Source organism: Megalops cyprinoides, chromosome 20 (assembly GCF_013368585.1).
Source record: "Megalops cyprinoides isolate fMegCyp1 chromosome 20, fMegCyp1.pri, whole genome shotgun sequence".
Classification (NCBI taxonomy): Eukaryota; Metazoa; Chordata; class Actinopteri; order Elopiformes; family Megalopidae; genus Megalops; species Megalops cyprinoides.
Genome location: NC_050602.1, coordinates 27,236,551 through 27,261,399, shown reverse-complemented (window position 1 = coordinate 27,261,399; position 24,849 = coordinate 27,236,551). Strand labels below are relative to the sequence as shown.

Sequence of the window (24,849 nt, the reverse complement as noted above, 5' to 3'; positions counted from 1 at the left end):
CACACTACCTTCTTGAACGCAGGTACAGAAATGACTGGTTTTAGAACATCACATTGTAGCTGCCAATCGGTTGTCGACCACACAGAAATAAAACCAAAATGTGTTATGGACATTCCAATTTTATAAAATATGTAGGTTGGAAGGAGGACAAAAACCCTTCTCAATTTAATGGATAAGAATTTTTCAAGCTACTTTTACCAATAAATTTCATGCTTCCACAAGGTAAAAAGGAGGTGTCATGGAGGCACCTTTTGGCTGTTTTCCCCTTTTGCCTTGGCCATAAAGAGGCCTGAGAGTATCAGGTCAGTCAGAATGGTTAAACTACACATCCACTCCGAAAAACATTAGTGGAGCTAACCATGTAAAACATACCCTGCTAAAACAAAGCTGCTGTGCTTGTTGGATTGTTTTTCTTTATTTTTTTATTACATTTCATTTACAAATAGTAATGCAAAGATACAAAGACAGAAGCCTTCACACAAGAAAAACACATCAGGTACTATTTCAGTAGAAGCTTTCACAGCAGCTCTCAGCACAGACATTTAGCCCACGTTTGATTTTTGCTCCTCCATTTTCAATTGCTTTTCATATATAAAAACACAGCAAACAAGACCAGATTTAATCCGTTCATTTTTAAAGGGCCAGCTCAACAAAACTACCATGGATTGCGGAGCCGAGTTGCTGAATGTTAAGGATTGCATATATTTTTTTTGGAACTAGAATAAACTGTGTTCTGCTGTTGTGAATTGGAGATGTAGTGTTTTGACAATGGAGTCAAATGCACATGCAACATTTCACTATTTCTCAGAAAAATAAAACTTTCTTACAATTTAGCTGCCATTGTGTGAACAGGTCAGTAACATTTATCACTCAAAGCAGAGGAGTCGATGCCGTTTCACATCTATGGTGCTTCCCATTTCAGTTCAGTTCATCTGAAATTTTTTATACACATTTTGTCACTACAGTAACAAACTTCATAAATATTTTAAAATATATATGATTTTTTTTCCACAGGGCCATTTTTGGGGGAACATTTTAGCATTTTACAAGGTGCTCACAACAGTTCGCTAGCATATGGGAGAGGTTACCTAGTCAGAGCAGGTTACAAATATTTGCTTAAGGCAAAAAATATCACACCAAACCTTGAAGAATTATGGGGTCTTTTCAGAATGAGACTCCATGCAAAGAGATATTCTCTCGCTATCCAGCGAAATAGAAAAGTCAATCACAAGTGGTCATATATTATTTTTTATGCAAAAGGCAAGGCTGTGTAGTAGCAGAGAAATAAAATATACAATTATAGCAGATTATACTCCTTAAATATTCTCCTGTTCTACGTGTAAACAATTCACGGTCAGCTTTGTAGCTTCACTGTCATTCACAGGTAAACAGAAAAAAAAAACACGAACACACATTTCACATTTACCTGACAGGCAGGGAAAAACAAGACAAGAAAAGGAAAGTTCAGCTGTCCCAACCCTAAAATCTCAGAACATGTACTTGAATTTAGACGATTTAGTTTACATGTACATGCAGCCAAATAGTACAACAATCAAATACTGTCCACCAAATTAAAGGGTCAGTTCTAGCTTTGGCTTCACTGAAGGGCTTACTCAGAGGCTGTACAGCTTCATATGGGGAAAATGTATGACCAAGACAACACCAGCCAACCCTCACAGTTGGGTGATGAAATATTAGGCCAACTCTTAAGTGACATAAGATGCCACCCCGATCCCCTTCCACAGGTAAACATACACCGGTATTCCTCTGCATTTCTCCCATGGACCACACCTGCAGGGGGGCATCTTAAGCATTTCTTGGCTCAGCCAGGCTGTCTAAAATATCCGTCTCCAATTTTCCTGCGTGCATGTGACTGTTCTCTCAGTCGATATGTGTGAGTCTCACATCTGCTCCACTGTGTTTTTCAAGTGATGAATCTTTCCCTACAGCCATGAAATAAATATTTGGTATAAAGCAAATGTTCAGCCATAATGTCAAGAAGCCAAACCACTTTGCAGCTCTGAAAGGGTCAAAGATGAGACTCCACTGACGACGTGCATGCTGGTGTCTCCCGAGTACAGAGAAAGCTCTACTGATGGAGGGCTGCCCAGGCAATGCAGGGGGGTCTGTTTTGGAGAGATCTACACCACGAGAAGCATTGCCTGAGACTGCAATGCAAAAAGGGAGTTTGTCCCAAACGGAATCATCATCCTTTCTCTTCTGAAGGGGCCGCTGGAGACTCCATTCCCCAGACATTTCTCTTTTTGGGTCTGATCTGGTTCTACCATCGAGGATAATGAGTTTCTCTGTCATTCGTATTGAATATTGCAGAGGGGTTTAAGTTCACCCCGCTTTTCCTCTCATATTTGGCCTTTTTTGCTTTGAAAAGGAAAAAAAAACAGTTGTACAGAAGTCTCACAATTGCGATATACACTGGCATTTTAAACAACAGAAGGTAAGAAAAGTATTCTTAAATTTATGCACACACACACACACACACACCCACACATGTATGTGTGTTTTTAAACTTTTGCATAACAGACAAAACAGCATAATATATAAGATGAATACATCCAGACATTCTTCTTTTACATCCAAACTGAGCTGTGTTACCCACAATGTTGCATAATTAATGGTCACATTTAATTTCCCCAGAACAGGGATATATTTTATTTTTCTTTGAAAACCATTCTGTTGTTTTGGAGTATTTCAAGGTGAAGTGACACCTACTTCACTGAACAGGCTAATAAGCAGTTATGATGAAGTTATGCTCCTCTCTGCACACACAGAAATGCTTAAAAAGCCGAAGGACAGAGACACATCTACGAAACAGGTGACCTGTATTTCACAGCAGATTCTGAGTCAGTATACAGCGATCGTCAGAAGCCAACCCTGATGCTCACATCTGAAATGAGAATTCAGTTTTACAAACTATGTAGAACGTCCCTTCACTTTTTCCCATAACTGTTAGTGAATGCAGTAATATTGTACACATGCAGATGTTATAAAGACTGTTCAAGTGCAGTCTTTCTGAAAACAAAAGAGAAATCTATGTCAGAGATTACAGATTACAGATAATCTCAGCAAACATCGGTGGGGATATAAAGTGCATACAAATATTTTTTTGTGAGAGCTATTAATATTGAAGACAGGGGATAATTGAAAAATATACATGTACTAATCATCTATATATTGTGTATAAATATCTATCTATGAAGACTCACATCACTGCTTGCTATTCTTTTCTAATCAGCATGTTTGCCAAGTTAACATACGGGTCAGTACACACTGCGTCTGGGACCAGTACAATTAATTAAACAAGGGAAAAATGAATAATTCACCAAGTAGCGCTCATTTATGACATGGTCTGCTCCCCTTGGAAAAACAGACAGCAAACGTTGCAAACCATTGCAAATGCAATCAGAAATAAGAGTCAGCACAAAAACACAAACACCTGTCCCACGGACAGCCCTTCACTCTATCTCCCCTAAACCCCCGGGGAGACGCAAGCACACCCCTCTCCTCAGTAACCTGCAGCTGTGAATACTGACCTGTGCTCTGCTGCTCCTACAGCTCCATGAAATTCTTTCCACTCTCATATTTAAAAAAATAAATACATAATGGATTTGGTTAAGGGGAAATTGACAAAGCTGATGAACACTTACAGATGCTGAATCAGCTGTAGTTACAAGATTTCATCTTTTCAGTTCATCTCTTTCATCTGCACCTCCTTATGCACACGCAGATGCACACACACACACACACACACACACACACATATATATATACACATATACATACACATCAATATATATTTGTGTATGTGTGTGTGTGCATTCCATATATACCTGTATATACGTGTGTATATTTACCCATACACAAACACGCACATAGTGTCTGTAGTGTATTTGTTTGGTTGTACAATCATCCCTTTTGAAAATAATGCAGCCACACCCTTACATGCGCAAGAATTTTAAACAATATTTTAAAAACACACACGTTATGAAATACAAAAGATCCTGTAGTATGGCCCTAAAGCACTGCAAAACCCACTCTCGGTAAACCGAGAATCTGCCTCTCACATTCCCTAACTGTTCTTCATACACACCTCCACTCACATCTCAAACAACAGAGCATGTTCATACTGACAGTGAAGAATAGAAAAGCGGTAAACTCAGGGCACAGATGCAGGATCTGAGCATGACTGGTTTCATGCATGTCTCAGAACTCTTGCCATTTAACATATCTCCAATAACTCACATTTTTGTCTATCCAGTGTGCTCTATGACAATTCCTTTGTTAAAGTAAAAGCGCTAAATTAACTAATATTTGATTGACTGACTAATACAAAAATGTTCAGCAGTTAACAATGAAGCATCACCTGTACCAATTAGGTAATATTAAGGTCAAAGTGGTTTTAAAAACCCAAACCTACTCTTCAAAGTAGCATATTCCATATAAGTCTTTATTTCAGTGACTGTACGGGTTGTGAACATGTTGCAATGACAGTAATATTTTTCAAAGTTAAAAAAGTATACAGCAAGTAGCAAGAGAAATATACAGCATTAGTTAGAGTATATTTAGTGGTAGTTAGTGGTTTTCCCTTACATTTACCTCTTTGCATAGAGGACTCCCGTGCATGCAACGTGCTTGTGGGCACGTTTTTCAAGGACATGAGGCGCAATCCTTTGCGAAACTAGCTAAGCGAGAAAGCTGCATGTACTGTGGGACAGGATGCCGTCACAATCACGAGATGTGTAAGCTGTATGCTAACATCCATGCTGTCTTAGGCTGCATGCATAACCGCTGGCAAACAGCCGCAGAATGAGCGTTGGTGCAGAGGCTGGCGCTGATGTCTGATGTTTGGCAAACCACACAGGAGTAGACTACTGGAGTGTTGGCAGATTTTTTTTTTGGAATAACGTCAGTCCAGCGTGAGCCGCTTGTCTTCTCGTCCTCAGCTGTCATTTAAAGAGACAGGGGAGAGCTGGGCCACCGGCTAGAGATGGGAGAGAGAAACTTCATGAACCCAAAAATGACTGCTTTCAGCCAGACACATTAGCTAGAGGTGACTGACTGACCTGAACCAACCATAGTGTTTTGATTTAGAGTTGTGATTGGTTCATAAGCCAGTGACTGACAGAACACAAAAGCTCCATTCAGAATGTGGTCAATGAAGTCTCTCCATCGGTATCTCAGACTCTCCAACACAAACAACCAAAAGATTCTGAACAATCACCTGGCAGGTAGTCGGCATGTAAAACATCGACAGGTAACGGAACAGTGGGTCAAACCGCAGGTGTGCAAAAGTCCTTTTCCATCTCTGCACTGAGAAATGACTCAAAGCACAATACATTTAATACATCTAAATCTAGATTAGTTGAAAATGATTGGCAAGGCTAAAGAAGTGAAGCTGTTTGAGTACAAAAATGAACTCTATCACATAGAATATACACATATTTTTTAAAAAATATACATTTCTTTTTTTGTTAGTTAGTTTTGTTTTTTTTAAGAGTAGAAGGCAGGTATGACAAATGGTGGGAGAAAGAGGCCCAGTACACATAACAGTCGCTGACGAGGGGTTAAACAGTCCCAGGTTTCAATGCCATAAAGTCCATAAAGTCACAAGTAAAGTGCAAAGCAAACTAGAGGATTAAAACTGGCACAGTGCACACTGACAATGACGGGGATTCACACGGTGAAACGGGTACACTTTGAGAAAAAGGGCGAAGAACACCGAGTGTAAATACTCTAAACACTCTGACACCGCAGCTGCCATGACCTCCGAAGAGATACCATGCCAAAGGGACTCTTTCAGCAGGTAGGAAAACGATACGAAACACAGAAACTAAACGAAAAGAACCACAGACCGAAGGAACCACAGATTACAGCACAGACGACACCATCGTGAGCCAAATCCCTTTCAATTTGTAAAAGTACGAATCAATAAATTATAAAAAAAGAGGTTTAGATAAAGGGCGTTGGTCCAGCGTGACGGATCCAGTTGTTGAGTTTGCGTGGTTTATACGCAGCGTTCTGGGAAGCTGTACCACAATACGTTCTGCATCATCAGCACAACTACACTGCCACAACGAAGAGACAGACACGAACCAACTGCAGGTGGCGAGCACACTCTTTCCTCCCCCCGCAGGAGTGCAACACAGACTTAAACCAACTTCCTGTACCTAACAAAGGCAAATTATGACCCTCCTAATCACATAAAGACATAGATGCAGATAATATAAATATGCATTCAAATATTTCCTGCTTTTTTGGGGGGAAATACTATATGTGCTGCAAAAAATATACCAAAAATGCCTGTAACCAAAAGAATGCAACCCAAATTGCGCAATTAAAAAATAAACACTGCAATTGTGCTCAAAAATTTCTAGCTATATGCCCTCAATTAAGGGTTTGCAACACATGAAGGGTTTGTGTATATTGTTCAACTGTTCAAGGGTTTTGCATAGACATCAGCTGTTCATCTACAGTAAGCAAAACCCAGATCTCCTCAACTACAATTCCACATCAGCAGGGGTCAGTGGAGTGGTTAAATAAGCTGAAAAAAAATCCAGCATAAACATCACTCTCGACTTTTATCACCACTTGCGTGTTATGGTCCAAAAACAAAACTGTGCTGTTAGGCCTTTCTGTACAGTCACACTGGACTGGGTACACAAGGAAAACACCACCTGTAAAATTTGTCAGACTTACATATATAAGCAAACATTACGAATGCAGTAACTTCCCCATAGCCGCACCTGTCTCCCAGAACGCCACAGGCACGGCACTGACCAAGGGTCTACAACACATCTGAGCCAAACACAGAGCCATATCAAGCACTGCACTGCTTTACCAAAGTTTCATATGCTTTTAAAGCAGAGAGGAGAAAGCTGGAGAGCTTAGTAAGAATCAAACTTGACCTTCAGAGTCAAGCAACATGAAAACAGCATCTCATTCATTGTAAAGGCAAAATGAAGCGATCACAGTGATTAGCTCAAACTGGTGTCTGCGGGGATTCCCACGTCTCCTTAAAAGTCCTTAGATGAATATGGGGATTCATTTTAGCTTCAGGAATGCCTATATGGGGAACTAAATCTAACCGTTATGGCTACCTGTCCAAAGCACCAAGTGACATCTTGGAGCCACGTGGATTTTCTTCTCACAGAATTTTGCCAATAATGTGTAAAATGTAAAAGGTTCAGTACTCGCTTACATATTGTGTTCAGGAATGTTATGCTAAAGCAGTTAGATTCAATGTCCACATGTGTAGTGTTAGCTATGTTGCAAACATGAACAAGCTAGTGATACCCTTCTAACCAAAGTGTAACAGACGACACATATTTCAAATAATAACACAGCATGGCAGGACCCAACATTAACAGCTGTCCACTTGTCTGAGATACCCAGAACTTAGCAATGACTGGAGAAGTTTCATGAACCCTACAATAGGTGGAGCCACTATGTGTTGCCATGGAGGTACCAATGAGGGGGGCTTTGATCTGTACAGCAAAATTCGAGGATTGGCTTGAATCAATGAGTCACTTACAAATCATGATAGCCCCACTGATTCTGAGAGGTTCATGTACACATGCAGCATACAAACGTACATTTGTAAGAATGTGTTAAAAAACAGAAAAAGGGCAATCCAAAGTTTTCATTGGCTGCCCTTCAGTGCAACAAGACAGATGTTACTGCTGGGTCCTGAATGTGTGAAGGAGCACTGCTCTCAATCAGAACTGAAATCTTGGCCAGTGCTGATGCATGTTCCAATGAAAACAAAACATAATTTAAATAGGTGCTGTGACTGAAACGGAATTCGCGTTTGGCAGGCAGTGAATGCTGATTAGCAGACAAAAATTATGGTCACCACAAAATAAATAAATAAGATGTCATTAAAGCATTTGTGACAATGTGGATTTCAATTTAAAAAATGAAATAAAACATGGAAAGGGGTGATGGAAACCCAGAACTTCAGACTTTTCTTTTTAACATCAACTAGAAAAATATATTAAATAGTGTTGTAGCCCCCGTTTTCACTACTAACCCATCGGTAAAAGACAAAAAAAAAAAAAAAACAACAACCCAAAGCGTATTTTGGTAGGAAGGTCTGGAGAGCGGGCATGCTGGATGCTGTGGGCTGACCCCCACCGGGGGGCCGGGACCGAGCAGAGAGCCGGATTCGCTGACCCCGGGCCGGGACCGAGCAGAGAGCCGGATTCGCTGACCCCGGGCCGGGACCGAGCAGAGAGCCGGATTCGCTGACCCCGGCCGGGACCGAGCAGAGAGCCGGATTCGCTGACCCCGGGCCGGGACCGAGCAGAGAGCCGGATTCGCTGACCCCGGGCCGGGACCGAGCAGAGAGCCGGATTCGCTGACCCCGGGCCGGGACCGAGCAGAGAGCCGGATTCGCAGGGTGGAACCACACGCACAATCACTCCCCTCATTGCCTTTTTCCCCTTTTTAAATCTCTTTTTTCTTTTTTTTTTTTTTTGGTAATCTGTAGCACATCTCTGACCCAGTCAGGGTGGTAACAGCTCATTCTTCAGTGCCCTGGGTGGGTAATGGGTGAAGGGATTTTGGGGAAGGGTCCGCCTCCCTCTCCCTAGCCCCCAGCCCCCACTCCTCCTCCGGGCCAGTTCGCTTGGCTGCCCCCCCCCTACAGGCGGTCCATCCGAAACGTGTCCTCCGTGGCGGCGTCGGCGAGGACCATGTCCGGGTCGTTGAGCATGTGCAGTCCGTCCAGGGTGAGGGGGTCAATCTTCAGCTCGTCCAGCGGGAACTGGGAGTCCGCATCGAAGCTGACGTCTGCCGACAGCGAGCTGGAGAGCTCCTTTGACAGGCTGGGGGGGGACTCGCCCGTCACTGAAACACAGCAGAGAATGATGGGTAAACACAGCTGGGGGGGGGGGGGGGGGGGGCAAGCACATGTGATCACATTAATGTGATCAAACATCTTAAAAATTATACAACTCCCACTGAAGAGAAGTCAGTGCAGAAAAAGGAGTGGTTGTGTGATTGAAGGAGCTATGGAAATGTGTGTGGTTTATACAGGCAGATCACATTACAGTGACTTAGACCAACTCAAACCCAGCAAAGACAGCTATGGTTCATGCTGTGGCACGCTCTCACACACGGCACGTTCACACAGCAGGGCACAGCAGCTCAACGGCTTCAATCAAGACGCCGTCTACACATTGACTGCTGGAGCCAGGTGCTTAAATGCCTGTTCGAAAAAACATTCATGTGGCCCTACATGACCTGGGTTGACTGGCAAAGGAAGGGTATGTTATCCCTGGAGATAGCCACTCCTCAGTGCAGCTGGTACCCTACCTGTGAGGATGATGTTGGGGATGTTGCCATGGTTACTGTATCCCAGCTGCTGGGAGTCCTGCAGGTTGCCGTGACTCCCGGTCAGACCCATCATGGCTGCCTGTGAGTAGTTGAGGGTGGAGCCCTGGCTGTAGAGGCTGCTGGAGCTGATGGGGTTCTCCATCATGTTGAACTGCTCCAGCTGGGAGACAGAAAAACACGTCACTAACACACACCATCACCTCACTAACACACACCTCGCTAACGAAGCTCAAACTGGCCTGCACGAGGCGGACACTACTGCAAACCTAACAGCTGCTGTTTCAAATGCTATTCCACAGAAAACGGGGAAAAATGGAAAACTAACTCCAATGCCAGCGTTTGGTTTGATGCAACAAACCTTCCCTTATTTTTCTAAGCTGTTTAACTTCAGGAAGCAAAAGTTACCCTCTGCCAGTTTTTGAATGTTGTGCTCACACTCACTGGTCTCAGAGTGTTAGTAGTCTGGTCTGACAATGTTGTTCATTTAACTCGGACGGATACACTTATGTTCTGTTGCACTGGATGTTGTTTGGATAAGAGCGTCTGCTAAATAAATCTAACGTAACAAATCCTCACCAGACAAACAGCCCAGGTGAGACAAATTCTTAAACAGCTGGCACATTTAAGCCAGGAACTTCCCCTGGGTTTAGCTTCCCCGTGGAACGATCTAAGACAGCTTTCAGCAGGTCAGGGTCCTGGGGCTGAAGTCACTCACCTGATGTGAGAGGGCGTTGGTCTGTCGGGAGGCCAGCTGTTGGTCATAGAAGGGGTCGCCATAGACACTGCCCAATATGGATGTGTGCTAGAACACAAGCACAGCAAGTGTCCAAGACTGTCACCACACTTCTGTTAATACCACTTATTTTTGGAATGTTTATTACTATTCCCAACAGGTAGCCTGTACCATTGTGTATTTATTCATTCTGCTAATCATTTATAATAGTCATTTATTTCTGGAACTGTTCCGTTTCCTCATGTAATTTCAAGTTTGTAAAGACCAGACTGGAAGAGAGATGTTTATATCTTGTCTTTTAACTGATGACTTTGTTTTGGTGGAGCCAAAGGTAATTTTCCACTGGTGGACAGTGAAGCGTTTTAACATCCCCACATAGACTGCAGGGGGTTATGCTGACGCAGGCAACAGGTGTTCACTCAAATAAAGGCTCCCAACAGGAATTTTGCCTGACCGTCGCTGATTTCCTCAGAGAGAATTTAATAATTACAAAATGTCAAGTAAGTTTAAAGCAACAAATCAAAATCTATTGGTACCACAGGCAACTGAAGCCTTTGTCAAAAAGAACCTATAATACTATGATTATCTCCAGGGAAATATGTCCTGAAAATTCTCTCTCCCTCTCTCTCTCTCACACACACACACACACACACACACACACACACACAGCGCAAAGGGAGCATTTCACAAGCCAGTTCCACCACTACAGTTTCTAAATGAACTTAAATGGCTCTAAAATTCTTTCTCTAACCCTTTGCCATATTGTCTTAATGTAACACCACTCTCAATATACTGCCATCAAACATGACCAATATTTCTAAAATCTGCTCTATTACTCTGGCATGTAAAATGTCCAAAAAATGTAAGATTACACCACTCAAAAACACACCAAAAAGCCCAAATAAAAACACATGCAATCTTATGCTCAACGTTACCATTTTCAAGCAATATTGCATGTTGGGAGTTAATGGCCAGGTCAATCTTATCCGCTGTGTTTTGCACAATAATTTCAGCATAACAGCACATGGTAAAGAAAAAATGTCACCAGCACACTGTGTGAACTAATCAAGTAATGCTCAAATACACGTCTAAATCAAGACTTAAATGTCTTCGGATACTTCTTCCTGTATAATAAAAGAATCCAAGGGATTGAGCAGCAATCTGGTCATCTGACTGCTGAGATGGAGCACTCTTAATTATAGTTTGCTCTTTAATTCACAAACAGCGAATCACAGAGATCGAGGATCTGACATGGCTCCACAGCAGACGCACAGTAGACCAAAACCACAAAAACAAAGAGATCCACAGAAGCCCTACAGACACATCCACAGAGCAGCCGAGCCGGCGTCTGACAGGGGGCGGAGCTACGGATACACACACACACACACACAGAGCAGCAGACGGAGCGCAGAGATTGGCCGCACTGCGGTGTCGCCGCCCCGCTGCCAGGGGGGCCACACCCAGCTTGGAATACGACCAATCGGAAACACAGAGCAGCGGGTGGGGGGGGGGGGGTTCACGCCCTTACTTGAGGCGAGCCTCCAGGCGAGAATCCTTGGTTGGACACTGGAGATGTAGGAGACTGATTGGCAGAGGAGCCCGCCCTACTGCGGAACTGCGGGGAGGGAAGAGGCCAGTGCAGGATCATATTACAGTCAACCAAGTAAGGGGGCCCAGGAGGGACATCTGAGACACAGCTGTGTGCATGGTTGAAGGACAGAAACACACCTACACAGAACTTACCACTTCAATGGCACCATTCACCACAACCACTCACTATGAGCACGGAGTACCATGTGACCCAGCGTATTCAGAACTGACTCTTCACCAGCTCAGGGAACTAGCTTCAACCGTCTGATGTGTCACCACACATAAACACAGACCGGAAACCACCCTGAGTCTCCTCTGAGGTTTATGAGAGGCATCACCATGCTTAATTAAAACTCCTTTCTGTCTTTGCGAGAGAGAAAGACAGAAAGGAGAGGGACAGAGGGAGACACGGAGAGAGAGAGAGAGAGAGAGGGACAGACAGTATGAGAGATAAAGACACAGATATGGAGGGAAAGCTCGACAAAGGGTGACAGTGTTGGTAGAAAAAATGACTTCCCCAATAAAATAATAATAAATTCCGCAACGCACGATGCTCTTTAAATCTCTCAACAGCAAAAAACAGAAACATGTGAAACCAAAAGAAAAACACTAATATCCATGAAATTAACAATTCAAATTTCTGTAGCAATTTGAATTCTAACTCAGGACTATAAACCTGCATAGATTTCCTCACACCGAAGAGCAATTCTATGCATCTGCTTCTCTGTCTCACATAGCCCCATGATGGAGACCCATTTTAACCACCATAATTTATATTACTTGCAACCGCTGTCGTGTTGGACCAATGCAGAAATCGCACACCTGTGCAACTGTTCTGATCAGGAGACAGCCAGCAATAAAAGCCATCTTCTACCAAATAACTGCAGCACAAGCAAGGCTGGGATTGGTTTGTACCTGAGTGGGAGACCTGCTGGGAAAACCTGCAGTTTTGTCAATAGAGGGCAGTAGAGGCCCCAGTGCAGTGATAGGGACACTGGGCCATGCGAGGTGCCTGCAGTCCTTATCTGAAGGACTAGGGCAGTAAGGGCAGTACAAACATATAAATAAGAGCAGATTAGGGCAAAAGGGACAGGCAAAATGCCCCTTGCTGCAGTCCACAGTAGAACGGGTCTGCAGCCGAACAGAGCGGAGTCGGTGAGCCCCGCAGATCCCTGACCCGAGGTCCCAGTCATACCGCCTCCTTCTCAGCACACAGAGGAACGAATCATCTGCTCCAGCCAGGCGGTGCCGTGACCCACCCCGAGAAGCCCAGGGAAACTCAAACACTCATCTGCTCTCAGTGACTAACATCCCCTCTTCTGCCACCAGCAAAATCACACAGAGGTTCAGCGCACGAAGGGATCAGAGCGTTCCTCTCCAAAAAACACACAAACCCAGGGGAGCATCTGGTTGGACACACCAGGCACTGCCAACATCAGTTAGTGTTAGGTATTCAGTCCATATTTGGTAAGTCCAACCAATTTCCCTTGGATTCATTTTCTAATATTTGTTCCACAACTCTAAAATATAAAATACAGACATATACAAAGGTACAATACCAACAGTAAGGCACAGTGGTATTCTTTTCTGTAATTACCAAACGCATTTCCACCCTTATATTCTTGGATTATACTGTGTTATTCAGAAAGAGGGAAAAACATTTCATCGGAAACAGGCAGCGAGAACAGCTTTCTTCTGCTAACATTCACATTCAATCCAAAGAACGGAGCATCTTTCAAAAAAAGCACAGCGACCAACGTCATTCCTGCCTAAGCATCCACAGACATACTTCACTCAGGTGAGGCTCATTCCAGCCCAAGGAAATCAACCGGAGAGTTTCTCACGACAGTCTGCTATCACTGGGACACCAACAAACATCAAAACCAACCATTTGATGCAGGTTCTAACCTGATTCTAACTGATTCTGGTGATCATGGCAGAGCACCAAAGAGCACCAAAGAAAAGATCACTTCAGAGGCCCCAACAGAGCCTAAGTTAATATGCAATTTAGGGATGCAAATGTGTATCACTTCTTTGGGTGCACTGGCTTCTACATTTTAAGTCTGGATCCATTTGGGTGGTGTGTGTGTGTGTGTGGGGAGGGGGGGTGGTTTCCTGCCAAACTTACAGGAGCTTTGAAAAAAAACCTCCTCACGTGATTTCTCAGGACTGGAGGGTGAGGAATGTTCTGGAAAAACGTGGCCATTGTTTTGCGATCAGATAAGACTGGCCGTGCTGGAAGCAGGGCAGGAGCTTACCGAGTTCATGTCCATGCTGATGGCCGACGTCTGCGCCTGGCTGCCTGGGGGGGACTGGGGTAGTGTGGAGGGAGGCGTCACAGACAGGGGGGGCAGCTGGACCAACCGGGCCGGCCGAGCGCTCGGGTTGGGCTGCTGAGACGTCCGCTGATCCTGGGCCTGTGACGTGGGCGGGCAGAAGAATGGGTACTGAGAGAGCTGCTGTTCCAGGGTCAGTGGATCCATCGTCAAAGCCTGCAAAAACAAAAACTGGAGTCACTCACTGGTCTGCCGCTGGCATTTCAGGTGGACTAATCTCAGGGGTGGCAGGGGAGTCCAATGTGCTTAAAAAAAGGGCAAACGTGACGAAAATAAAATGTCCATAAAATGCTTTTGGACACAAATGAAGTAACACATATAGTGTCACACATATTGGCAGAGGGCCCAGCATTTATCATAAACCCGATACCCTCAAAATCTGGAGAAAATACATTTAAAACACTTCATGAAACTGGCTGAAATTAAGTAGGTCACCAAACAGGATCTGCTCCAAATTCTACTACAACCTACACGCGATTCAACATACATTTTTCTTCTAATGAAACAGATCACCAAGGCTCGTTTCTGATTTCCGCAACTACAAACACATTTTTCATCAGGAAAACAAGTTCATTTTTTTCTCTTTTAACAGCATTGTTAGCATTGGAAAGTCGCGTCATTATTTGCCACAGGTAAAAATAAAACAGAATAAAAAGGAAAGCAATTAAAGCCACAATGACGGCAGACGAGCAGCAGCCCCTCACCTGAGCGATAGTGAGGGGGGGGGACAGCGTGGGGGACAGCTGCTGCAGGGGGGGGTGGCGTCGGGCGTCGGCATCCAGGGACAGCGGGACCATGTCCTGAGGCCTGCGCTGAGCTGTCACTGTGAGTGCAGGCGGGGCAGGGGCCGCACCTGCGGCAGGGACACAGAGAGAGTGCATCCTGTCAGAGCCTGGGGTGGGCGGCACGCTGCACCACGCCCAGACTGGAGCACAGACTCATGGGAAACGGACTGTCACTGTGTGCTCAGGGCAGTGCTCCTTCAGCAGCGTGAGAGGGGCGTGACAGGGGCGTGGCTGCGGGCAGGGCCTTACCCTGGCTGGAGGAGGTGATGCCCAGGTGAGTGAGGTTGGAGGCCAGGTTGCCGGTGCTGTTGCAGCCGCTGAGGGCGGGGCAGGCGGCCTGGTCCTCGGGGTCCAGCGGGGTGGGCAGCGGGGGGGGGAACTGGATGTTGGTGAGGTCAGGCAGGGACCCGCCTGTGTTGTGTGCGGCCGGGATCAGCGACGTGGTCATCTCCTGGTCAGGCGACGGAAATATACTGAGGAGAGAGAAAAAAATCTGCATTACAAGCAAAATAATCCATGAATACAATTTCAACTTTCAACATAATTCATGTAACACAGACTCCTAGTTGCCATGAAGAGTAGTAGTCATTTTGATACCGACAGGACGTAGTCATGGAAACCCTGTTATAAAATGGATTGTGGGGAATTGAATCTTATTTTCACATAAACATAATATCATAATTGGGGGTTACTGTACTGCACACGCCCCCTCAAGGGTTCTGTAAGTGAAAACATCTAACAGAACTATGAAAGGCAAAACAACAACTGCAAAGAAAGACCCTAGATGAGGAAAAAATGTGGCTTTTTATATTTATTTACTGTCTGTCGTAACAGAAATATACAGATACCTAACATAATATCGCCACATTATACTACAGTGAGATCCAAAAATGCTGACCCTTCCCCTGACCTCTGCTGAAGAGGTTTTAAGGTATGCCTGACTGAGTTATATCAGAAAGTGTTCTGAATGGAATGCGGTACTCAGCTGTGGCTCCGCCCCCAGGGGGGCTGGGCTTAGCAGTCACATGGGAAAGTTTATAAACACTCACTTGATCCCTGGCACCTTGCAGGGTTTGGGCCTGGATGGCACATTCTGAAAGATAAGCAGAGCCGTCTGGTGAGGGAAACTGCAGACATTTCACAGCCACTCAATAAAGGATACACAGGAGCCGGGCCCGCAGAGGTTTCTGGTACCTTTTTGCTGTCCCAGATCTGCTTCTGCCCATCTTTATCTGCCTCTGATCCAGCCCCTTCTGTCCCAGGCACAGTGAGGAGGAGTACTGGGGGGGGGGGGGTGCAGACAACAAGAGATGACAAGGAGAGTTAAAAAGAAAGGTGGAGAGAGGCAACACCAAAGCGAGTGGAAAGAGACGGTAAGTATAGGCAATGAGAGGCAGAGAGCGTTAGGCCATGCAGCACCCATCTATCAACAAAAGCAGACATTTGACTGAGCAATTAAATACTAAAAAAAAAAAAAAACATTTAAATAAAGAACTCTTCCCGAGGGAGATCCTGAGAGCAGGGAGCTGCAGGGAGCTGCAGGGAGGAGGCCCCGGTCCCTCCCGTTTCCTGTACAGCACCTCCTCCATCGCTCTGCATTTCGCTCTCAGCTCCCCTCTGTCTTTGCCCTGCATCTCCTCCTCGCGCATCCAGACGGACTCCAGCCCCTTACCGGACTGAACACACCTCACTCCCACCTGCATCTTTGAAATTCAAAGCTCGAAGGCCAAAGGGAACCCTTCACAGCTGATTAAACCAAGTACATTCATGGACTCCGGTGAATATTTCATAAAAATGCAACAAAACCATTCTCTTGAGCACCAAACTACCTAATTCCAAACACACTGAAATCCATTTCCTTGTACTAATAAATTGCTAGAGCTTACAAAAGAACAGCGGTCCCAGCACTTCCTGATGCTGACAGCGCTACACCTACCCAACCCTGCATTTGATTTTAAGTAAGTGAGAAACATCCCTCCACAAGTGTCTGCAGTGGCTTAGTGGCTTATGGGGAAAGCAGAAGTCCCAATGCTTGCACTTCTGAGACCGCAACAACAAAAAAAGGATCTAGGAATGACCTGGTTCACAGCTGGGGAGGGTTGCTGTGGAGAGCATGTGAACAGGAGTATGCCACCCAGCCGGGGATAAGCACTGGAAAATCTTTTTTCGCTACAGTAATTATCTGGAGAAATGTTCCTACCACCTCTTGAATTGTCTGGGCTACAGGCCAAATCACTGTCTCCCATGTGGATTTGGCCAACACACTTTCAGGGTCTGTTTGTTGTGGAGACGCGTCTGGTTCACAGTGCCTTCAGTAAAAGTGACCTACAGGTCTGTGGGTCAGGGGTCAGAGGTCAGAAGGTACCTCGTTTGGGCTGCAGGTCCTGCGATCCTCCACTGAAGCTGTCCTGAGGGGCGGGGTTCATGGCACTCTGGTGCAGAGCTGAGTCCGAATTGGTCCTGCAGGATGAGAGAGGGGTACAGAAACCTAATGTGTTTAACTTCAGAAACGCTTTCAGTGAGCTGTGCCGTTCTGTTAACTTGGTAACAGATGCATAAGCATACAGCTTATAGCAACAGAAGCAGCTAGGTAAACAGTGGCTGTCACTGAGCGCACCCACACTAAGCTTCTAACGGGAGAGGAGGAAGCTACATGTGATGAGTTAGCTAGCTGGCTTGAAAAAGCTACATCAACACAGCTCTGCAGCTGGTCTACAGCTACTGTACTGGATTACCATTATTTCTCACCGCCCTGAAAATGCCACAGTGCCCATAATCCCTTGTGAAGGGAATGTCTCTTGGGTTTCCAGCTTTCAACAAAATAAAACAAGTCTAAACTTAATGCTAATGTCACGTCCATCTCTATTTCACGTTCATCATCTGTTTCAGCGTAATTTTTTGACATCTGCAGATATTCACAGGCTATAATCTTATTTGCAGTCAGAGTGACCACACACAGCTGTTCTAAAGGATGTTTAAAGGATTAATAACAAAGAGGTACTATAAATAAGACAGCCCAAAATTTCAGAAGAAGCAAACCCCTGGTGCTGTGAGGTGTTTGCCAAGCTGTCCTAAACAGCTGGGTGGGGTCCTAAGGGTCGGCCTACTCACCTCCGCCAGCTGGTATCCGGTGGAGGTGACAGATACACCGCTCCATAGGGACAGCTGTCAATGTGGCACTAAAGTTAAGGCCAACAAATAAGGCAGGAGCTGCTTTCTGACCAATCACATTTCAGCGTTGTAAAGTCAGTCAGTCAGCCAGGCACAAAGTCTCCAGATTTCATATGGGGCTGTGAATATTTCTATATTTATATATGCAAAAAATCTATAAATAACTTAAGAGGGCATTGACTGTAACCATTGTGGCAGTTTATCCTGAGAAATACATTCATGCAAGTTTTACATGTTTAATTATAAATGGCGGAAGCAGCCCGAGAGGAGGCTGCCGGCCGGAATGACTGATTGGCTGACGGTCTGGCTGGCTGATTGGCTGGCTCCCACAGTACAATTTTATGAATGGAGCTTGACTGGCAGCTCAGTTCTGGCTTTGGTTCTTGCATTACGTCACTCATTGATCTCAGCAGCAAAGCCCCTGTGGAGAATGCTGCAGACGAATCTACTACTTGCTTAAATTTGTTCATTTAAATTAAAGACAAATCACTGCAGCAGTTGGAAATACCAGCCCCTGAAACCACACTCCACCGACAATCAGATTAATATTTCAGTCAAAACAATGCTTCAGAGTGGAAATGCACTTGTTTCTAGGGCAATCCAATTATAGAAAAAAACCCACTTAATGGCTGCCTCACGTAATGTCCCAACCTCATTAACTCTTTGAAAATATTTTCTCCTTGCAGCGCTCCATGTTGTACTGACCCAATTTTAAACACAGGGAAAACGTAGGAAAAACTGCAGACAGCCTGCAATTTTCCATTCACCAGGACCCTCACAAAACACCTAACTTAGTTTTCATTGTAAAGCTTCTTCCTGCCGAAGCACACGATGGACAAAACAGCCTTCCCCTGACACAAACCCAACATGTCTCCCACAGACAACACCCTGTAACACCTAAGATCAAGCACAGAGCCCTCTATAACGCAACCAGGAGACCTCAGCAGCATGCACAGGAAGTGACATCACCTGCTAGAGTCTGAGCAGCAGTGCCGTGAGCTCCTCTGGCTGGGCACCTTGGTCTCTAAATCATATCACTCGGCTTGCTGCACAGACAGTGTGAAAACCAACAGCAGATCCACCCATCTAGGGAAGGTTCTCAAATGCAGCCATGTATAGAGATTGTAAAGCTTGATTTGGAGAAAGGATATCTGGCGGCCGTGTTTGTCCACTGAGAGGGGTCTGCGGTGAGGGGATGTGATGCGGTTCCGGTCCCGGTAGACCCGGTCCACCAAGCCGTGGTGCCGAGTCGTTCGACTTGTGTCCAGGCCTGAGTTCTGAAAGGGAGTCTGAAAGGGAGTTAAAAGACAGAAAACCACAAACAAAACACAGGGGACAGCTGGGAAACCCAGCCGGGGCTTACCACAAATCCAGATACATTGAGTAAAAAAAATCAGTTCAGTTCAGATTTACTTACACAAAAATCACAATCAAAACAACACATGATACGGAAGGAACAACCCACTTCCATGAAACTCAATCACAATGATGACCTGAGATTACACTAACTTCACAAAACTCTGACAGAGGACCAGGGAATCGAAAGGCCCAGAAATTATGTAACTGCATTGTCTGCTGTAATCATCAAAATTGTGTGAGAATCAAAAAACATAAAACTTACTTAAATTTGTTATGTGGAATCTGGGGTCCAAACAGTTTGAAGAGTTTCTCTTTATTAAATATAATATTTTCCAAATGTGACAGGAAGTTACTGCAATAACTAGACAAATGTACTGCAGTGAATCTGATCAGGCAGAAGAAAGTCATTACCTGAAAAGGCAGGTCAGTAGTGCTGTTTCCAATCTGATTGACATTCGGCAGTGAACCTCCATAGTACTGTCCACGATTCTGCCCCAGCTGCAGATACTGCGTCTTCTGCAGCTGCAGCTGCAGACGAGGAACACAGACAAACATGAAACGTCACGTCGGCGGGGTCTGCGGGACACAAGCTCAATATAGCTGCAAAATCACAGGATGACAAAGAGTAAAAAGAGCATCAAGAATTAAACAATTTCCCTATTCAGAGCATCTACCTCCTTCCAAAGCATTTTTGAAAGATATTCATTTGTTTTTATTCATCCGTTCCTATGAATGGGTCTTCCCCTAAAGCAAATTAAGGACAGAGCAATGTAATGTTGCAAAAATAAACTTACCACAATAATATCAACAAATTAGTCTTATACATTATCCAAGGCAACTTACATATCTGACATTTTAATATATCTCTCCATTTATACACCTGAATATTATATTGGAACAACTCAGGTAAAACGCCGTCCTCAACGGTTCAATAGCAGTGTTCCGCTGGGGATGTGAACCAGCAACCTTATGGTTACAAGCTCAATTCCCCCATCGCCAACCCACACAAAAATAACCAGTAAAATACGACACACAAAAGTAAGTTCATAAAGATGCCCAGGGGAACGCCATCCAAAATCACGTGATACCTAACTGTACCGCGAAAGACTTGCTGAAGCTTTGATATCCTCTGCTACAGCACAGGGGACCATTACAAGAGCGTGGCGGAGAAGCCTAAGCTCGGTACTGCAGAGAGAGTGAGTGTGTGTGTGTGTGTGTGAGAGAGTGTGTGTGTGTGTGTGTGTGTGTGTGTGTGTGTGTGTGTGTGTGTGTGTGTGAGTGAGTGAGTGAGTGTGTGTGTGTGTGTGTGTGTTAGTGTGTTTGTGTGTGTGTGTGTGTGTGTGTGTGTGTGTGTGAGAGAGTGTGTGTGTGTGTGTGTGTGTGTGTGTTTGTGTGTTTGTGTGTGTGTGTGTGTGTGAGAGAGTGTGCGTGTGTGTGAGTGTGTGTGTGTGTGTGTGTGTGTGTGTGTGTGTGTGTGTGTGAGAGAGAGTGTGTGTGTGTGTGTGTGTGTGAGAGAGTGTGTGTGTGTGTGTGTGTGTGTGTGTGTGTGTGTGTGTGTGTGAGAGAGTGTGTGTGTGTGTGTGTGTGTGTGTGTGTGTGTGTGTGTGTGTGAGAGAGTGTGTGTGTGTGTGTGTGTGTGAGAGAGTGTGTGTGTGTGTGTGTGTGTGTGAGTGTGTGTGTGTGTGTGTGTGTGTGTGTGTGTGTGTGTGTGTGTGTGTGTATGTGTGCTCGTTCGAGTGCAGCTCATTCACCCCCCTCGCGCTGTCAGACAGCCTCCCGTGGCCACGGGATATCGCGCCACGTCATTTGACCGAACTCAGATTCATTCATCCTTCTGCGATGGCGCTGCGCCGGTTCTGAATGGGGCACCGCGCAGCCGAAGAGACGGAATGCAGGACTAGGCTTCTCGTTGTTGCCCTGTCATATCTTTCTCATTTTCCACCGCACTCACTTCCCAGGTTAAATAGGGAACGACAGATCTATACATTTCGCTGTTGCCCATATGTTTTGGGTCATATGTTTTCATGAGAAAGTTTGGCGATATTCATTAAAGTGTCCCGGAGACGTACCGTAAAAGGTAATGCGAATGTTGACCAGGGGCGTATTCATTCATAACAAACGGTCTCTGCCATTGCCTACCACAGGGACAGACAGGATTCGTTATTTCAGTCCGCAGGGGGGGGGGGGGGGGGCAAGCAGTCCGCAAGGGGATGGATGCTGTTTTTAGCCTTCTGTAGTCTTGCAGTATAGCACTTTAGTCATAAACATCCATTTATTCATTTCAGACCTTAGCTTTTACTGAGTAAACGGATTAAATAAAACACTGCATTTAGGGGATTAACTAAGAGGTTTCGGTTAATTTTGAATTTATAATCTGCTCGAGAGCATAGCTAGAACAACTGATTTAATGTGCCTATTTTGTTTTAGAAAAATATCAACATAGATACTATATGATTAGAAACGATTAAATATAGGCTATATCTCAAAACACGGAAAAGACAGTATGTGGGCTAACCAGATGGATAGCTTCAATGCCAGAATATGAGCATCAACTTTGGCTGCCAAGAATTATCGGAGGTATCCCTCATATTCTCACAAAACGCCATCGTTTATCTCTGAGCAAGTAAGAATAACAAAAATTGGGTTGTTACCAGGTGCTTATCCAATGAAAGAAATATTTTTTTTCAATTAACAATCGGAGCCGAAATGAATTTATAACGAATACGCATGCCTGATGTGTTTCCCCATAGGAATTACCCTTGGTAAAATGTACATGTAACAAGTATAACACGCAAAAAAACTGAACCAATATCGCTGAAGCCAAAATTAAATCAGTTCGTTTAAAATCCTGCTTTTTCGGCACCTCTGTCTGACTCCTCGGTCCCTATGCGTGCGATCTCGATCCGTCTTGTCAGAACCCGCCCCTTTCGAACAGCGCGATTTCTTCATGCACCAAAAACAAAAACACACTTCGTACTCAAATTGACCCTAATGCAGGAATCAGCGTTCAAACGGCAGATCAGCTAGCAAGACAAAAAATCCCAAACATTTGTTTCCGCACCAATCTTAGCGATCGTATCGTAAAAACTAACGTTGTAAACACTGGACAACGTTTACAATTAGCTAGATTTTACTTGACTGTGCCAAACGTTCTACGACCTAGCTAGCCAGCCACTACCACCTGACACATAGACATATTTTTCCTCCTTTAGCAAGACAGCTAGCTACTTGCAAGCGAAAATAGGCGTTTCTTTCAAATCCAGGTCTTAACCGGACACAGGACAACTGATGATAATTAATCCAGAAACGTTTAAAGTGTGTGGCTCAAGTGGGAAACAAATCCTAAACCTGTTATTATTCTGGGGCGAACTGTCAAACATATAAACACGCTGTTCCCTCTGCAACCAAGTGCAGCATAGTCTTTCCCCTGGTAGCTGAATTAATTCAGGAGCTAGTGAACGTTGGGACCGTGATCCACTGACAGACCACCAACATTTTAAATTCTCATCTCGCTCCTAACCATACCTATCAATTAATGCTTGCGCTGATGGACCTTTGTTATTGTTGTAGTAGCCAGCTAGCTACCTCTCCGGCCACAGTACGGGTGTCTGGTGCGCATTCTGCACGTATGAAGAACAGCTTAAAAACAGACATGCTTACCCGCGCCGCTCTGGTAATGCTCAGGTCTTTCATCACCTCTTCAAACGCCGCCGTCTCCTCTGCCTGTTTCTGGTTATGTAAAGCGATTTTCTCGCTGAATTTTCGCGGATTGTTTGAGGTCGCCATATTTTGCTGCTCTCCTCCTCTTTCCTCAATGAGACGCAGCGTGCCCACGTCCCTGCGCGGGGGCGTCGTCAACACGCGCATCTGGAACGCCCGCATCCTCCAGCGCGCTCCCCGCTCCACGGGCTTCTCGCATGTGGGCGAAAACCAGGGCAAGTGCAATGGGATTTTGCACCGCGGCGAAATAAATGATGCAGTTCATGTCTGTGATTAGCTGTGTGACTACAGTGTTGTTTTAACAACTCAAAATTGTTGCCAGCAGAATTCAGCAGCACGTGTAATGAGGTAGCTTCTGAGGCGTTTCTTTCCTGTTTCGTATGGTTCATCACACATTTGTTATGTCAGTGAAGTGTAAAAATTACCTGAAAACACGTATTCCGAGAGCACTGTGTAGAATAAAACGCACAGGCACAGTGCTCAGGTTCTCTGCAATACCTATTACCACTTTTCAGCTTTGCCCGAACCGCAAATAGATGAATAGCGAAATGTCCGCAGCTAATTAAAAAAATCAAGGACTTTTTCTTAGGAGAGACACAAGGACTAAGATGTTTAACCTTGAAGTATTGAGCAGCACGCATTGAAAGCTTTCTGAAAACACTGTGCAGTTTCACCAGCCTTTCGAATAGGTAGAGATAAAAGAACCGCAAAGTAACCAAGGAAACCACAGAAAAAGGGAGGAAGCGCGGGGCGAGGCGCGTGGGGTGGCTGTTACGGGATTGCGCTGTAGTGCAGAGTCTGGGGCTGGAAAAAAAAACACTGATGTCCTCCATGAGTGAAATGACTATATAAAGGCAAAACAGACAAGCCACAAAATATCCCACTGTCTGACAACCTGGCTCGGCATTGTTTTCCCAGCGAGGGTCAGCTTCAGGTCAGAGCCCAGGGCCCCCACCTCCGCCCCTATAACCACAGTAACATGATGGTACTGTCCACGGGTAGGGCCAGCTCCATCTTTTCCGATGCTCTGAGCTAGAGCTTGTGTGGGCCAGAAAGGCCAGTCCTGTCTAGAGCAGTGGCATAATCAATTGGTTTTGCAGAAAGGATATGAAAAGAAAACAAGCCTTCTCACTTAAAAAGGTTCATTATTTGTATTCTGTCAGATTAATAAATCTCGTGAAAGGGTGTTTGAGTGTTCATATTCATTTGTTGAGCAGATGTAGGGTGTGGCCTTTCTAAATAATATGCAATTTAGTGTGTCTCCAAACCCTGACTGTGGATACCTTGATATGAGCTGGTCTGTGTTCCATCTGAGGGGGCTGTTTGATGAGGTTTGATGAGCACATTTCACCTAATCTGGATGTTCCAGCCATGTGTTGTTATCAGTGAATTTCCTCTATCAGAAGACAGAATGTGTTTCTTAAACATTTTTTCCCATATGTGCTAAACCTTCTCTTTTACAGGTCAGTGAACAGTACAGCATATTACACTCCTCTGGTGATCAAGCTTGTGCGTGGATAGAGGTAAGTGGTTTGGTAGCTGGTGTTGTCTTGAACTTCCACAACCAAAAACAATTTAAGGAAAGGTCAGAGTCTGTTATCTAGGCGCAGCTATTGCTCGATTGGTGTGCACTGACTAGAACATAAGAAACATGAAAAAAATTACTCAGTCATTAATATATTACCTGGCAGGCGCACTGGGCGCTTTTTTTACCCAAGAGCACCTGCTGACTGCCTTATGGATTTTTTTTGCTTGTGAATTTGCCCCCAATCCAGCAGTTTGGCCACCAATAGGATTGGCA

The 24,849-nt window shown here is 44.8% G+C and overlaps 1 protein-coding gene across 4 annotated transcripts; it reads right to left on the bottom strand.

Moving 5' to 3' along the window:
* Positions 1 to 6,295: 6,295 nt before the first annotated feature.
* On the bottom strand, positions 6,296 to 23,136 carry LOC118795645 (CREB-regulated transcription coactivator 1-like). Of its 4 annotated transcripts, none has more exons than XM_036554273.1 (14): positions 22,989 to 23,136; positions 19,740 to 19,856; positions 19,121 to 19,258; positions 17,910 to 17,971; positions 17,164 to 17,258; positions 15,993 to 16,078; positions 15,848 to 15,891; positions 15,048 to 15,271; positions 14,718 to 14,866; positions 13,936 to 14,169; positions 11,616 to 11,702; positions 10,070 to 10,156; positions 9,334 to 9,514; positions 6,296 to 8,865 (listed from the first exon to the last, which is right to left on the bottom strand). In XM_036554273.1, exons 1-14 carry the CDS (start codon positions 23,112 to 23,114, stop codon positions 8,660 to 8,662), a joined length of 1,836 nt encoding a protein of 611 aa, XP_036410166.1. In that variant the 5' UTR covers positions 23,115 to 23,136; the 3' UTR covers positions 6,296 to 8,659. The 4 variants fall into 4 exon arrangements, with proteins under 4 accessions (XP_036410166.1, XP_036410168.1, XP_036410167.1 ...); XM_036554275.1 differs by having other exon boundaries at positions 14,718 to 14,836; XM_036554274.1 differs by having other exon boundaries at positions 19,121 to 19,246.
* Between the last annotated feature and the right edge of the window lie 1,713 nt (positions 23,137 to 24,849).

What these genes read in the sequence shown, in the direction of transcription:
- LOC118795645 (XM_036554273.1), bottom strand. Translation starts at nt 23,114, where the DNA reads ATGGCGACCTCAAACAATCCGCGAAAATTCAGCGAGAAAATCGCTTTA. An exon ending in AGATCTGGGACAGCAAAAAG is followed by an intron (nt 15,892 to 15,992) that starts GTACCAGAAACC and finishes CTTATCTTTCAG; the next exon opens with AATGTGCCATCCAGGCCCAA. An exon ending in CATCACCTCCTCCAGCCAGG is followed by an intron (nt 14,867 to 15,047) that starts GTAAGGCCCTGC and finishes TCCCTGCCGCAG; the next exon opens with GTGCGGCCCCTGCCCCGCCT.